Genomic DNA, 17,128 nt, shown 5'->3' with positions numbered 1-17,128 from the left:
CTGATTTTGCGAACGCTAGGATTTTGTATGTTGAGCGAAGAGAAAAAAGACGGATGACACTGGAAAGTCTCCGAATTCAACAGCAAATCACAAACGTAATGAATTTTAAAGAAGACGTGGACAACACAAACAGCGCTTACACAGCTGTGATCAAACATGTAAACAAATAATAATATAAAAAACAATATGTTTAATGTTAATATGTGATGTTTTTGTAATTTAAAAAATTAATCAAATTAATGTGAGTGGAGTTCCAAATGTTAATGTTTATGTCTATTGATTGTGCTGTATTCTCATATTTCATTTTGTGTTTTCATGTTTCTGTTTTTTAAAATAAATGTAGACCTTCCTGATGATGACGCGAAAGCGCCGAAATGCATAGAGGGAAAAAGTAAAAACTTTTTGGTTTTTCTTTATTAATCTATCGGCCGAAGCAGCTCCTACCCAGCAAACAAAAATTATAACATTTTCAAAAATCAACCATAAAACAAATACCACTTACACAATTGAGTATGTTATACAGTCTAACCATATGTGCGAAAATTAAGAATGTTGGAGACAAATAATCATACAAAAATATAATCAATATTTCAAAGCACCGTAAATGTAAACAAAATTTTGCAAAAACAAAAGTACACGGAGTGGCTAAAAGTACGACGACATACAAGCATACATATATACATATATCATCTGATTTTCTTATTGTTGTGGGAGAGATCTTCCTACCGCGCATTGTTGTTGCCTTAAAACTAAGTTCCGATACACATGTGCGCAGTGGTCAGTGTCCGCTTTAAAATTCATCCTAGTACTATTAGGGGTGTTCGCTATATGAAGCATTTCCAAAGTAAATCTTTTATTATAATTTCTCTCCTCCTGTAAAATAGTTACATTATCGAAGTCTGGATAATGCCCCGTATCTTTACAATGGGCTGACAAGGCCGTCTTATTTTCTGAATAATTGTTTCTTAACTTAATATTAGATCTGTGAGCGGACATCCTTGTCTTGAGTTTTAATTTTGTTGTCCCCACATATACCTTGTCGCATACGTGGGACCCGTCACCATTACACGGAATTCTATAAACAACGTCGGATTTCTCATGTTTTGGTATTTTATCTTTTGTACTGCTGTAGACCTTTCTAAGAATGTGATTATATGTCCATGCTATTTGGTATTTTTCCCGATTGTAAAGATTTGAGTATTTTATTCGGTTCGTTACGCCCGGCACATGTACTACTGATTTATATATTTTACCTCCCGAAGTATGTCTAATTTTATCATTGTTCAACCTGATTTCTGAGCAATTTGTTGATTATCTTTATGGGGAATTCATTATTCCTCAGAGTTTCTTTGACAATGTCGATATTCTTCTTGTGAAAAATCTTGTCACTTATTGAGAGAACTGTTCTTATGAATTTACTCGCCGTATTTATAATAGTTCTATTTCCGTGTTTTGAGTTAAAGTTTATGAGTCTTCCTGATGCGGTTGGCTTTTTATACCAGTCAATAAGCAGCTTGTTATTCTTCCTTATAACAAGTGTATCCAAGAATGGTATTTTTCCATCCTTTTCTAATTCTATTGTGAATTTTATTGATTTGTTGTAGCTATTAAGATTCTTGAGGATATTTTCCACATCATCTGTTTTAACAACCGCAAACAAGTCGTCCACGTACTTAGTTAGTAAGCGGGGTTTGTTGGTGGATTCCATTACGAATTTGGATAATAGTTCCTCCATTACTATATCCGCTACGACAGGTGCTGCTGGCGATCCCATGGGCATCCCTGAACGCTGTTCATATATTTTATCATTGTATATGCAATATCGGTTCTCTTTAATGCAAAACTTGATAATTGTTATAAATAGTTCCTTTGGGATACGTGTATGTTCTTTTATATCATTCCACTTAGAGGAAATTATCTCCAAGGCCAATTCTACTAGAATACTCGGAAATAAAGAAACCACATCAAATGACACTAAAGTCTCATCATCATGAATAAATGTATCTTTTATTTTGTTCCTAAACTCAATTGAGTCTTTAACGTTATACTTTGAGGAGTTTGCTATATTCTTAAGTACGTTTACTACATATTTGCATAAATTGTAGGACGGCGAGCTTATGGATTTTTGGCAAACCATATATTCGTGGAGGGTTTGCACTTTTGCAGACCAGATGATTCTTTTCCCTTAAATCAATTATATTAAGATTGAGCATTTTTTGGACTAACTCGTTATTCTTTTCTTGGAGTTTGCTAGTAGGATCACGCTTCAAAACTCTATAGGTTGAAATATTATTAACTATTGTTTGCATTTTTCTGTGGTATTCAGATTTATCCATCGCTACTGTTACATTACCCTTATCGGCAGTAAGTATTAAAATATCTTTATTCTTTTAAGAAACTTTCTTGTGGAACGTAGGGTATTTTGTATAAATTTATCTCGCGCTGACAAGGTATTCTTATTAAGATGATCGTGTATGAGCTTTGTACAATTGCTTCTTCCTATTTCCTGTTCCTCCTTATCTTCTAAAGTATGTATAATATTCTCCCCGTCTGCAATAAGTTGGAAAAGTGGAAACTCCTTATTTTGGATTGAAGGAGCATACTTAGGGCGTAAGGATAAAAGACACTGAATGTCATTTGGTATTTCTAAAGATGTTTTATTTTGAAATACTATATAGTTACAAAATTCAAATCCTCGCTTCTTTTTAATATCAAAAAATAAACTCGTTTTGTTTTGATTGTCTTAATTACCTGCGGTTTATTTTTTCAGAAACAAAAACATTCGTGACAAGAACGGACAATACCCGTGCGATATTTGTGGCAATAATTTTAAAAGAAAATGGGTTTTAAAAATACATAAAAGAATTCATAGCGGCGAAAAGCCCCATAAATGTGATTTTTGTGAAAAGCGGTAAGTTATCATAAAAATCTTCGTCCTAATATATTTCACCAAATTTTTTCTAACATTATTTTCTGCCTGTATTAAACAGATTTGCACAAGCTGCGAACCTAAGGGAGCATGTGCGTACTCATACCGGTGAAAAACCATATAAATGCAAATACTGCGACCGGTGCTTTGTTAAGTCAGGTGTACTGAATACGCATTTACGTATTCATATGGGTGATAATATTCACAGATGTGAATCTTGTCCCTTAGCTTTTCATTTGGCTTCGGAGCTACGGTTACACTCAACTACGCATAAGGACGAAGATCCAGAGACGCGTGAGCGAAATATGGCAGCTTTAAGGGAAGAAGAGGCTAAATTGAAAGTAAATAGGTAAAATGGTATTCATAAACTCCGTAGACTGTGATTTTATATTAAGGTTAATTACTCCGTAAAGCGCGGAATCCAGTGCCGGTGTCGTGTTATACGATCCGTGATCCAAAACAATTTTTGACATCCCAAAATCTCTTAAATGGTGGATCGGATTATGGAAATATGTTAAATAGTGGCTACGTGTACTAATTACAATTCATTCAAATTTTAACGGGTCAAAAGCATTTGATAGGTCTAACGCAACGAGTACTGTCCTATGGTGGGGGTTTGATTTAATCCGCAACTTATTTGTGTGTTAATGGCGTTTGTGATGATTGGCAAGACGCAAATTTGTAGTGAAATGGGGAAGCAGAATGGCTTCAAGTGTCCTGGCTACGGGCGATAGGAGAGATATCGGCCGATAAGAATCTCCTGTGTTAGCTGGTTTCCCAGGCTTTAATAGCGGAACCACCCTGGACATTTTTCACTTTTCGGGGATGACGAAGGTGGACAGGGACAACTTGAAGGCATGCGCTAGATAATTAAATCCCTCTTTGCATAGGTTTTAAGCATCGGCATGGCTATGCTTCTTCAACCTCTGGCGGTGATGGTAATTGGACACGCTGTATTTATGCTTGTGTGCGCATCTCTTGGCCCGCCGTCTGACTTTGTCAACCGAAGAATGCGTTACATATTGTCGGCATTTTTTCGCATCCGACATCACTTTATCGCCTAGGGCGACGGAAATTTTTTCATTGTGCTTAGTTGTGTTCGATAGGGACTTTGATCAAATTTCTAACTTAAAAAATGCAAAGACATTTGATCAAATCTTTGGCGGTTTAGGAATAGGTCTAATGACAGCTGGTATGTTTTAATCCTATTTAGTTTTTCTGTCATAATAAAGCATAAAATTTAATAAAAAAATTTAAATTCACTAAAATTTACAAATGTATAAAATAAAATAAAATAAAATAAAATAAAATAATATGTTTTTAACTAGCTAGGCAGATTCATTTGCTTTACACAATTCCTTTTATTTTTTTTTCTAACATCGATAACTAAAACAAAATCAAATAAAATGAAAAAATTAAAGGACGGAAGAAACGGAAGCAAGCAAATGTAAGGGAAAGGAATGAAAAGGGAACGAAAGGAAAGAAAATTAAAAAAGAAAAGAGAATAGAGGGAAGAGAGAAGAGAAGAGAAGAGAAAAAATGAGAGGAGAAGAGAAAAGAAAAAAGAAAAGGAAGAAAGGAAACTACGCGCTTTTTCAAGGCGTCGTGTTCAAAACACGATTGAAATATTTTCTATACAATACGTCCAAAAAACTAATATTTTCTTTTATCTGCAAAAACTTTTATCAACAATATTTTTTTAAGAAAATAATTTTAATTCGTTTAACAAAAAGCTCAATCTGTCTAATAAACTATATTAAACTGAGTTTAAACCACACACCTTATTTGAATACACAAAGCGATTTTTCATCACCCACTGCCGTACTTCATATTTTAGCAATTCACAATATAGCTGTCAAACGGGTTTTTGCTCTTGAAAAACTGTGTTTTTGCTGAGAGAGGGTTTGGATATAAGCCGAAGATGTTCTTTAAGGCTCTCTTGCAGAACGGCTCAGACTTAACGCAGACTTAAGCTAACATGAGGGATTAAAACGTGCATTTTTTACAAATTTTGAAATGAGCTCTGAGCTAAAAAATAACTTGCCATTCTGCAAGTGGGTCTAAAAATACTAAAAAGTTTTAAGACCGCGTTTAAATTTGAACATACTCGACTTTTTAGTAGCCGAATTTCAATTTAGTTACAAAATTCATATCCTCGCTTCTTTTTAATATCAAAAAATAAACAAGTTTTTTTTTTTTATTGTCTTAATTACCTGTGGTTTTTTTTTTTCAGATACCCCTGCGTTATTTGTGGTAAACACTTCAAAACAAAATCGGTCTTAAATTTACATAAACTAATTCATAGCGATGAAAAGCCCCATAAATGTGATTTTTGTGAAAAGCGGTAAGTTATCATAAAAATCCTCGTCATAATATATTTCAGCAAATTTTTGTTAACTTTATTTTCTACCTGTATTAAAAAGATTTGCAACAGCTGTGCGCCTAAGGGAGCATATGCGTACTCATACCGGTGAAAACCCATATAAATGCAAATACTGCGACCGGTGCTTTACGACAAAAAGACTATCGAATAAGCATTTACGTGTACATATGGGTGATAATATTCACAGATGTGAATCTTGTCCACTAGCTTTTCATTTGGCTTCGGAGCTACGGTTACACTCAACTACGCATAAGGACGAAGATCCAGAGACACGTGAGCGAAATATGGCAGCTTTAAAGGAAGAAGAGGCTAAATTGAAAGTAAATAGGTAAAATGGCATTCATAAACCCCGTAGACTGTGATCTTATATTAAGGTTAATTACTCCGTAAAGCGCTGAATCCAGGGCTGGTATTCTGTTATATGATCGGTGATCGCAAACAATTTTTGGCATCGCAATATCTCTGAAATAGTGGATCGGATTAAGGAAATATGTTAAATAGTGGCTACGTGTACTGATTAGAATTCATTCTAATTTTAACGAACAGTTTGACAAAATCATATTTATTGTTTGAGTTGTTGTTGTATTAACAGTGCTTCGCCCCACTCAATGGGCGCGACCACTCACAAATTGTCATCGAAATCCTCTTAACGGGAGTCCTAGAAAACTAGCTGTTTCAACAGGGGCGGACCATAGGGAGATTGGTGTTGAACGCGTAAGTTCCACATTACAATTGAAAAGATGGTTGGGGACACTTTGCATGCAGGACATACATTACGTATGTCGGGGTTGATTCTGGACAAGTAAGAGTTTAACCTGTTACAGTATCCAGAACGAAGTTGGGCCAGGGTGACTCGTGTCTCCCTTGGTAATGTGCTTTCTTCTTATCCAAGGGTAGTATATTGCATATTGTGACGAATATTAGCGATACGGACGTTAGCAGAAGGTTGAAAGTAAGAGAAATTTCACTAAATTCGTTACAATATTAATAACGGGGTTCACCGGGCGCGTCCTGACAAAGGCCTTGACCGATTCTGTGTGGATTTGGCCAAGGGCCTGCTTATGCTTGCCAGGATCAAACGGCTGTGTTGGCAGGTGGCGGATCTCGCCATAGTGCTTTAGTAGGGGTTCCCTTAATGCCCGTGGAGGCGGTGCTAGACCAAGCAGTTGTTTGCTAGGATGTCCTGGTTTGTGACAATTAAGCAAAAACTGCTTGCTCAGTATTTCGTTGTGCTCTTTAATATTGAGCTCTTTGGCCTCATTATGTAATTGGTGTTCGGGGTTCATAAGGTGACATCCGGTGGCAGATCTGACTGTAGCATTTTGACAGGTCTTTAGCCTTTTCCAGTATGTGTTTTTAAGACCAGGCGACCAGACTGGTGACGCGTAGCTCATGAGCGGCCGGCCAATTGCTTTGTACGTGGTTAGCAACGTTTCTTTGTCTTTTCCCCATGTGCTGCCGGCAATTGACTTGAGGATTTTGTTGCGACTTTGTACTTTAGAAACAATTACGGTGGCATGAGCGATGAAGGTTAAGAGTATTATCGAACGTTATCCCTAAGATCTTTGGGTGACTGACAGTCGGTAGTGTCACACCATCGACGCGTACGTCCAATATTTAAATCTGTTCCTTCGACTTCGTAAACAGGGTGGCCGTGGATTTGGTCGGTGATAATTCCAAGTTGGGCGAGGTGAAGAAACTGGAAAGATCGGGGAGATAGCTGTTCATTTTAGAAACTAATTCATCACCTGAAGGGCCAGGTCCTGTAGCCATAATCGTACAGTCGTCAGCAGATGAAATGATTGTGACTCCTTCTGGTGGGGAAGGGAGTTTTGATATGTAAAAATGAAACAGAAGCGGGAACAGGATACCACCCAGTGGGACCCCCTGTTTAATTTTTCTAGGTTTAGAAATTACGTTCCTAAATTCAACTGACGCCTGCCGACCACTCAGGTAATTAGCGATGCATCTTTTTAGACAAGCAGGAAGGTGTGAGCCTTCTATATCTTGGAGTAGCGTGTCGTGGTTGACTGTCAAAAGCTTTCGACAGGTCAAGTGCCACGACCACCGTCCTATGATAGGGTTTTTGCTGATTTAACACGTAATTAATCTGAGTGTTAATGGCACTGAGCGCGGTGGTGGTGCTGTGCATTTTACGGAAGCCATGTTGGTGGGTGGCGAGTCGAAATTTTGCCGTAAAATGAGGGAGCAAAACGGTTTCCAATGTCTTCGCTACTGGCGAAAGGAGTGATATCGGTCGATAAGACTCGCTTCCCAAGGCAGCGATTCGGAGCGACTCGGGATTTTTCCCGACCAAGGACTGTCATTTCAATGTAACCCCATTTAATTCGTTATGTCCTTTCCACAAATTGTCATTCCTCTAGCAGCTCCTCGCAGCGGGACTGCTCCCTACTCTCCTGCTACGGGCAGGTATCGAACCCAATCGGGGTCCGTCTCCTGACCCCGGACCTGAGAAATGGTTTTGCTGGGTTTGCCGGAAAATAATCTTTTTAGGACGGTCAGTGTGTCTCGTGCAAGGGATGGTTGCATCGGACAGGTTGTTCAGGGCTAGACCCTAAAACCAGAAGTCCCCGTAACTTCTATAAATCTTTTGTGGCTCCCTACTGTCTGTTGGCCCTCCGTCTAACTTTGTCAACCGTAGAATGCATTATATATTGTCGGTAAAAGGCGCTCGCGCATTTTTTCGCATCCGACAGCACTTTATCGCCAAAAGCGATGGAAATTTTGTCTTTATGCTAGGAGGGATTCGATAGAGACTTTACGGTGGACCAAAGCTTACCCACACCGGCAGAGAGGTTACAGCTTCTAATATGCTCCTCCCATTTCGCCCGCTTGTGTTCATCCACAAGCAATCTGATCTGTTGGTTTATGTCCCTTATTTGGGGGTCGCCGTGATCGAGCTGTCTTATAAGGTCACATCGCTAAATTTGCGGGCTCCGCCGGAAAGTGAGGCAGGATTTCGGGAATTCTTCCGCCGGTAATAAAGCTAGCCGCGGCGGATTCAATTGCCTTGAGGAAAGCACGTTCCCCTTGGCGAGCATCAGTCGGGATAGGGAGGGCAACAAAGCGGCAGTCTGTAAAGGATTTATATTCTTCCCACTTTCCTTTTTTAAAGTGTATGAAAGTGCGTTTATCAGACACGATGAAGTCGGCGGTACGCTCGAACGAGACAAGTATTGGCAGGTGGTCGGATGCCAATTTTACCATCGGCTGCCAGTTGACGCAGTTTACGAGTCCTGCGCTCACTATTGATATATCTGGCGAACTGTGACAGCTTCCTACCATACGAGTGGGGGCGTGTCCGTTTATTGTGCAGAACGTCGATTCTTCTATTTGATCCTCCAACATCTCACCCCTACTGTCCGCCCGCAAGTTTGAATTCCATAGATCGTAATGGGCATTGAAATCGCCTAAGATAATGCGATTGTCGCCAGTGAGTAACGCACTAATATTAGGGCGGTATCCACTGGGGCAGCAGGTGGCAGGAGGGATGTAGATGCTGATGATTTATAGGGTTACATCGCCTGACCGGACATATGTTCCAGGACATTGTCCCTGCGGCCGATGTCGGGATCAAATATATTGTGACGAATATTAGTGACACTAAGTGATACTCACATCACTAATCTGATACTAGGTAAATAAAGCCACAACAACAATAAAGAAAGCTGCCACACTTGTATGTACGTAAACAAATTAGTCATCATGTACACACATACATACAAGCAGCAGAGAGATACTCACAAACTTGTATGTACGTAAAAAAATTAGTCATCAGGTACACACATATGTACATACAAGCAGCAGAGAGATACTCACAAACGCATGTCATCATCAGCTACTACTTCGCTCACATATACACACGCATATCGTTACACACTACAAATAAACGCGCGTACGGCTGGTGACCAGGTAGAGGATTCTAGAAGAAGAAACGTCATTTGGGCAGAGAGTATAAAAGCAGCAGAAGCTGAGTAGTCCGTATTCAGTTTGATTTAAGCACGCTATTGGTTGTGAAGTACTTTCAAAGTAGTATAATAAAGACCATTTTTGCGTTATTGAATATTGGAGTTATTTATTCAACAGTTTAGCGATTCGAACGTTAGCAGAAGATTTGGAATAAGCGGAATTTCACTAAATCTCTCTCACTAAGTCGCAGCAATGCGGATGTTGTGCCGCTTCATGAAATCGTCTATCTCCGTGATCTTACCAGTTAATCCATTACAGTTTAACTGCAGAATTCTGAAGTGCAACAGGGGAGACGTCGTCACTTTAGGAGTAAGTGACGGGTGACTACGCCTGGGTTGTGAGAGGCTATGTCGCAATTGCTGTTGTGGCCCTGGGACAGGTCGTCCCAAAGTAAAGTAAAGCCCCTATCGAATCCGTCCAAGCATAACGACAAAATTTCCATCGCCTTTGGCGATAAAGTGCTGTCGGATGCGAAAAAATGCGCGAGCGCCTTTTACCGACAATATATAATTCATTCTACGGTTGACAAAGCTAGACGGAGGGCCAACAGACACGCGCACAAACATAAATTCAACGCGTACCCAATTACCATCACCGCCAAAGAGGTTGAGGATGCCATCGGTCAAGCTAAACCATCTAAAGCGGTGGGATTTGACGGCATAGCCATTCCGATGCTTAAAAGCCCAGCATATGTCTTCAACCTGTCTCTTTCCACCTTTGTCATTCCCGAAAAATGGAAAATGGCCAAGGTGGTCCCGCTAGTAAAGCCTGGGAAACCAGCTAACATAGGAGAGTCATATCGCCCGATATCTCTTCTATCGCCAGTAGCCAAGACGCTTGAAGCCATTTTACAGCCCCATTTAAAGGCAAATTTGCCACTCGCCTCTCATCAGCATGGTTTTAGAAAACTACACAGCACTACCACCGCGCTAAATGCCATTACCACCCAGATAAATTGCGGTTTAAATCAAAAACCCCACCATAGATCAGTACTCGTTGCGCTAGACCTATCAAAAGCTTTTGATACGGTCAACCATAGCACGTTACTGCAAGACCTGGAAGGGTCAACCTTTCCCCCAAGTCTTAAAAGGTGGACCGCGAATTATCTGGGTGGACGGCAGGCATCGGTGCAATTTCGAAACGAAACATCTAAACCAAGAAGAGTTAAACAAGGGGTGCCACAGGGTGATGTCCTATCCCCACTTTTGTTTAAATTCTACACATCAAAGCTACCTTCGCCACCAGAAGGAGTTACTATCGTTTCCTACGCCGATGACTGCACAATAATGGCCACAGGCCCAGGCCCACAGATCGATGAGCTATGTAACAAAATAAACGGCTACCTCCCTGATCTCTCCAGTTTCTTCACCTCGCGAAATCTGACATTATCACTGACTAAATCATAGGCCGCCTTATTTACAACATGGACGTCCCAAATGTGGACCATTTTGCACGTCCACGTCAATGGCACTACGCTAACGACTGTCCCACACCACAAAATTTTGGGTGTGACGTTCGATCAGGATCTACATTTTGGTGAGCATGCAGCCGAAATTGTACCGAAAATCCGTAATAAAATCCTCAAATCTCTTGCTGGCAGCACTTGGGAGAAAAGATAAAGAAACGCTCACTACCACTTAAAAAGCAATTGGCCAGCCGATTGCATGCTATGCTTCCCCGATATGGTCGCCAAGCCTAAAGATTACCCACTGGAAGAAGCTACAGGCCTGCCAAAATACTGCCCTCAGAAACGCCACGGGTTGTCTCCTTATGTCCCCAGAACATCATCTAAATAATGAGGCGAGAATACTCCCAATAAGGGAAAGAAATGAAATGCTAACCAAACAGTTTCTTTTGAATACCCAGAAACCTGGGCATCCCAACACACATCTGATTGATGAGCCAACACCGCCCAGGGGCTTGAGGAGTCACCTCCGTAAGCACTATGAGGAAATACGGCACCTGAGAACACAGCCGTATGAAGCCAAAAAACATAAGCAGGTCCTTGGTGAACTCCATAAACATGCGTCGGACCTCTATGTCAGGAAGTGCCCGGTGAATCCAGTACTCAAAGAGCAATACCCTAAACTTGCGGAAGAGGAACGCACACTCCCCAGGGAAACGCGAGTCACTCTAGCCCAACTCCGATGTGGATGCTGTAACAGGTTAAACTCTTACCTGTCCAGAATCAACCCCGACATACAAAATGTATGCCCTGCTTGCAACGTGTCCCCAAATGACACCAACCATCCCTTCAATTGTAATGTGGAACCCACGCCTCAAATACCTCTCTCATTATGGTCCGCCCTTGTTGAAACAGCAAGTTTCTTCGGACTATTGGATGGGGCGAAGCGCTGCTACAACAACAACAACAACTCGCCTCATTTTCCAGGCTTTCGGAGCGGGATTATCCTTCCCATTTTCCAGGATGACGAAGGATTCCAGTGACAGGTTGAAAACATATGTTAGATATTTTATTACATCATCGCCAAGGTTTTTAAGCATTGGCATGGCTATTTCGTCGGGGACAATCGACTTTGAGGGCCTGGCCTTCCGGATTGCTGCTTCAACCTCTGTGGGGGTGATGGTAATGGGTGGGACCTCGTGTTTATGTTTATGGGCTCGTCTGCTAGCACGACGTCTGGCTTTGTCTACAGAAGAATGCATTACAAATTGACGGCAAAAGCCGCTCGCGCATTTCTTCGAATCGGATAAAGTTTTGTCACCGAAGGTTATAGAAAAAACTTTGTCGTTGTGTTTGGTAGGATTAGACAAGGATTTGACGTATGACCACAATTTACCAACGCCCGCAGAGAGGTTGCAGTTCTTTAGATGCTCTTCCCATTTGGTACGTTTATGTTCATTTACCAACCGCATGATATCCAAATTAAGACTCCTAATAAGGGGGTTTCTAGGGTTGAGGTGTCTGGCAAGGTTGTTGTTGTTGTTGTTGTAGCAGTCTGGCAAGGTCACGTTCTCTTGCTAAATTTGCGGCTTCGGCCGGGATATGCGGTATGATTTCAGGTATTCTACCGGCCGGGATGAAGCGTGCAGAAGCTGAAGCGATGACCTTGATCTGACTACTACAACAACAACAACAACAAGATGACCTTGCGGAACGGACGCTCGCCCTGCCGGACATCGGTCGGAACAGGAAGAACAGAAAATGTTGGTTTCTAATGGTTGTGTAATTTTCCCAGTTGGGTTTTTTTAAATTAATGAAAGTCCGCTTTTCAGAGGTGATAAAATTGGCAGGTCGCTCAATTGAAAGGAGTATGGACAGGAGATCAGAAGCTAGAGTAAGCATCGGTTGCCATTGAACGCAATTTATGAGCCCTGCGCTGACGATTGAGATGTCAGGTGAGCTATGGCAATTACCTGCCATTCTGGTGGGGCATCGCCGTTTATCGTGCAGATAGTTGTTTTGTCTATTTGCTCTGCCAGCTGCCTGCATCTGCTGTCGACTGGCAGGCTGGAATGCCAGAGATCGTGGTGCGCGTTGAAATCAAGGATAAAACGGTTTTCGCCACAGAGTAGAGTACTTATACCAGGGTGATAGCCACTTGGTCAGCAGGTGGGAGGGGGAATATAGATGCAAATTATTTCTAGCTCAACATCGCCTGACCGGATGACTTTCTAAGGTATTATCCCTGCGGCTGATGTTGGAATGAAATAGACTATATTGCACGGAGTGATGAGTGGTAAGGCAAGGTCACCACCATTTCCCCTTGTGCGATCTTGAATTGCGGCAATATGGATATTATTTTTATTCATGTTGTCAACTATCTCTGCGATCTTGCCGGCTAAACCGTTACAATTAAGTTGCAGAATTCTAAAGTGCATAGTGGGGCAGTCGTCACTCTGGGAGTCAGAGATGGATGAAGGCGCCTTGAAGGATGTAGGCGATTGCTGCTGGTGTACCTGGTGTCAGGGAGTTGGTATTAGTGTTTTGGCAGCAAGGTGTAACGAATGTGCCGGTCAGACGATTTCCGTATGTAAGCCCAGAGCATCTATGAAGGTGGCATACGGCAATCTGAGCCGGCATACGGAACACACGGTGTGGGGGACAAGGAGTTGATGACTCTTTCTTACGCGAGTATGAGTGTCGCAAAGGGAGGGGAGGGACGGGGGTAAAAGCTGGTGCCCGGCATTGCTACTATCCATGCTACGTAAATTGTAGTGATGGGTAGTAGCGGCCGCATTAGGTGTAAGCGTCGTTTGGCGCGACCAACAGCGGACGGTTGAAGTTTTATAGAAGTTTCGGGCCGACGAACGTTGGGTTCTAGACCAGAATAGCCCGACCGATGCAACCATATTTTACACGAGACACACTGACAAGAGTATGACTGCCTAAGGTAAATCTTTTTCCGACATATGCAGCAGCACCACAGCCTGGGACCGGTGTTAGGTTCAATACCTTCCCGGAGCAGAAGGGTATGGAGCAGTCCAGCTGCTAGGAGCTGCTCCAAGGATGACAATTTGTGGAAGGTACGCAACAAATTAAATGGGGTTACACTGAGATGGTCGGGAAAAAAATCCCGAGTCGCTCCTGTACGAAGACCCGGCTGCCGTGGGAAGCCCACGCATCGCACGTTTAATTCTAAACTGATTCAACTCAAAATGTTGACTTCTTTAGATTTTGCGATATACCAATAATACCAACTAAGAAGATTATGCTGACATTTATAGAATACTCATAAACACCAAAATAGGGGACATATATGCCTTTCAATCTCAAGTCTATAATGAGGGTCTATGGAAAAATAAAACTTTGTTTGCGCTTTTCCAACAAATCAAAATTTTGAATTACATCTGTTTCCAATAAAATGGGCGACGTATTGGAACGCAGTTACATATATATAGAGCAATTTTGAGTTAAGTGCACAACAAGGCGGTTTCTTTATATTTTTTGGTGCTTGCAATTTGCCCTTTAAGCCTTATTCAAAGGAAAATTTGTCGATTTGGGCAAATCTTTTTACCATTTTGTTTGAACGATTTGCAATATTTTAAAACATTAGGGGGACTCGCTTTGTCTTGCAAACAGTGCTCGGATTACACGGATTGCATTGCAAAGTCTAGAACCACGGCCGAATGCTAATTCGCTTCTGAAAATAGCGGCTAAGTTGACAAAAAACATATTTTGACCTCTGTAACAAAAGATCTTCATGAAAAACCGAAAAATATAAGTGTTATTGCGAATAACTCTTGCCAATAAATGCTACTTTTGACTAGGTAGGCAATTGAAAAGCAAAGTGCTCTCTCTGCAAACGAAAATCATGCTCTACAAGTCACTTATAAAGACAGCTTAGTGTGCCGGCACAAATGCACGCACTATTCGAAAGAGTTTTGTGTTTCACACTCTGGTTAGGAAGCTTAGCCTAAACAAGCGGCATGTATGCCTGTCGTAAGAGGCGACCAAATACCCAAATTATTCAAAGGGTTGTGAAGGCAACCATTTAAAGGGTTTGCCAGCGCAATTTATAGCTTATTCAGCCCAATTGTCAACCTCACCTACCCGTGGCGAATGTTGTTTCTTTAGGAAGTATTCAAATACGAGGGGAAAGCAGACCACGCGTACATTTTTACTCGTTTTATTTTTTAGATACAATAAATAAAAAAATTATTAGGTTTTTAGAACTTTGAATGCCAAATTATTCTGTATAGATATGTACTACTAAATATTTAGTGATAGTAGAAAATGCTTCCATCAGCACTTAAAACAGAAATTTATTGCACTGTGCCACCTAGGTCCTAAAGAGAAGTATTTTGTAACACCAGGTGATATTTCACATTGTGTTCAGTACCAAGTGTGTCAACTAATCGCTAAACGTCAAACTTACAAACAGCCTCGCTCACCTGATGCAAATCTCAGGTCTAGAGTTGCATTTTTGGTACGTAAGACTGCTTTAAGCTGAGTTGCATTTTATAGCTTGATAAAAATTTGTAGTATTTACAGATGAAATAGCTGCATATATTTCAGCGGAAATATAAATAATAGAGGATTTGTAGCATTCAACAGTGCGGAAACATAAGGAAAATTTATTAAATTAGAGTCAAACAAGTCTAGAGACACTTAACAAAATATAAAACGCTAAACGTGTGCCATGATTTCCACAGGAATATATGGCTGTTTACACAAATACATAAATTGCCAAAATTATATAAAAGCTTTTGTCCCTTCAAAGCAGAGATAACGCAAGGCATTTCATTGTTGTTCGTATGGCGTTGTCAAATCGTAGGCACGCAACCAAAGCGCTTATGAAAATATTTCGATGCTTCGCCCGACAGATGAGTTAAATTTATGGCCTCTCCTTAATCTTGCTAAGCAAAGTTTGTTGAATGTTAAGGGACTCAACAAATTGAGAAATTCTCAAAGGAGGATTTACAACCCTTTCGTCGCTTCAAAGCGAAGAAAATGGCAAGGAGTCTCGTTTTTATATTGTGGGCCTGCCAAAATATCAGATCGATGCAACACCAGCAAAGCGCCTATGTATATCCGCATTAATTTCTGTCGCTGTGAAAGTCTCCCGCAAATAAAACGGTGCTGTGAGTGGAAGCAAACCAAAGAAGCAGGCAAACATATGAATGAATGAAAGTTTGACTATTACATTTCATTTAAAAATGCTGCTACCATATTCTTGTATTACACAAATATAATGAACTTGGGTATAGAGATTCAGAAATACTAGAAAATATTTGAGCAATATACTTTGTTGTTGAGGTTAAAAATTTGTTCACAATAATTTGAAAAACTACGTTTTCTATGCTTTTTATGCTTACAGGAGTAATCTCATGTAATAAATTGATTAAAAAGATAAAAAATAAATGTAAGGCGCGATAACCTCCGAAGAGATCTAAGGCCGAGCTTCTCTTCCAATTTGCGTCGTGCTCCTCTTGATTTTCCCTACAAATTGGCCGGAAGGGACCTACATGTTTTATGCCGACTCCGAACGGCATCTGCAAGGCAGATGAGTTTTCACTGAGAGCTTTTCATGGCAGAAATACACCCGGAGCTCTTGCTAAACACTGCCGAGGGGCGACCCCGCTTAGAAAAATTTTATTCTAATTGAAAAACCTTATTTCTAAAATTTTGATGTTGCTTTGCCCGGGGTGCGAACCCAGGGCATACGGTGTGATAGGCGGAGCACGCTACCATCACACCACGCTGGCCGCCATGTAATAAATTAATTAATGAAAATCAATAACTCTGAACTGAACAACTTTCGCCATGATATAGGATATAGGAATAGGAGCAACACTTTTGTGACTACATAAACCCTGTTTCAATATTTTATGTCCCCGCACAAACACTAATTGACCGTTTTCAACAACAATGGCCACCCAGATTTTTCCGTTATGCTAACTTAATCTAGTGCCTGTCGGAAAGAAGTCAACACACTTGCACTTATCCACAATATTTCATGTTGTGCACTAATTAATGAACTAATGGCTAAAAAAATTACATATATCTTTATATATAAAAATCAGGTGTCATTTTGAATTTGTTTTGCACCCCGTGTGTAGCTTGATCTAACTTGAAATATAGGATAATGTAACCTATCCTCAGTTTATAGTCGCAATATTATTTTATTGAAAATATTTGTCTATTATTTGACAGTCACAATTATCTATTAGCTCCAAATGATTCTTACATATGGCGACATATGTTGACTTAATTGAGTAAGGCAAGATGCACACGAGGCGTAGCTTCATAGACACGTACAAGATAGGACATGTAGCTATGATTTCTCATTTAAATTTCTTCAGGTATATCCATCCCCTAAACCAAAGGAAAATAGGTATTAAAAGTTGTTTGCATCCCCGTG

General features: G+C 40.6%; 1 protein-coding gene across 1 annotated transcript in view; it reads left to right on the top strand.

The window, feature by feature from the left end:
• The window catches only part of LOC137248420 (zinc finger protein 729-like), a 417,415-nt gene that overhangs the window by 11,175 nt on the left and 389,112 nt on the right, over positions 1–17,128 (top strand). Inside the window, exons 2-5 of the mRNA XM_067779358.1 lie at positions 2,771–2,911; positions 2,991–3,278; positions 5,163–5,273; positions 5,353–5,640. Of these exons, the coding sequence (XP_067635459.1) occupies positions 2,771–2,911; positions 2,991–3,278; positions 5,163–5,273; positions 5,353–5,640 (828 nt within the window). The remainder of the gene's footprint in view (positions 1–2,770; positions 2,912–2,990; positions 3,279–5,162; positions 5,274–5,352; positions 5,641–17,128) is intronic.

Source organism: Eurosta solidaginis, chromosome 4 (assembly GCF_040869045.1).
Source record: "Eurosta solidaginis isolate ZX-2024a chromosome 4, ASM4086904v1, whole genome shotgun sequence".
NCBI lineage: Eukaryota > Metazoa > Arthropoda > Insecta > Diptera > Tephritidae > Eurosta > Eurosta solidaginis.
The sequence above is the reverse complement of the archived record's forward strand: the minus strand, read 5'-3'. Positions and strand labels throughout refer to the sequence as shown.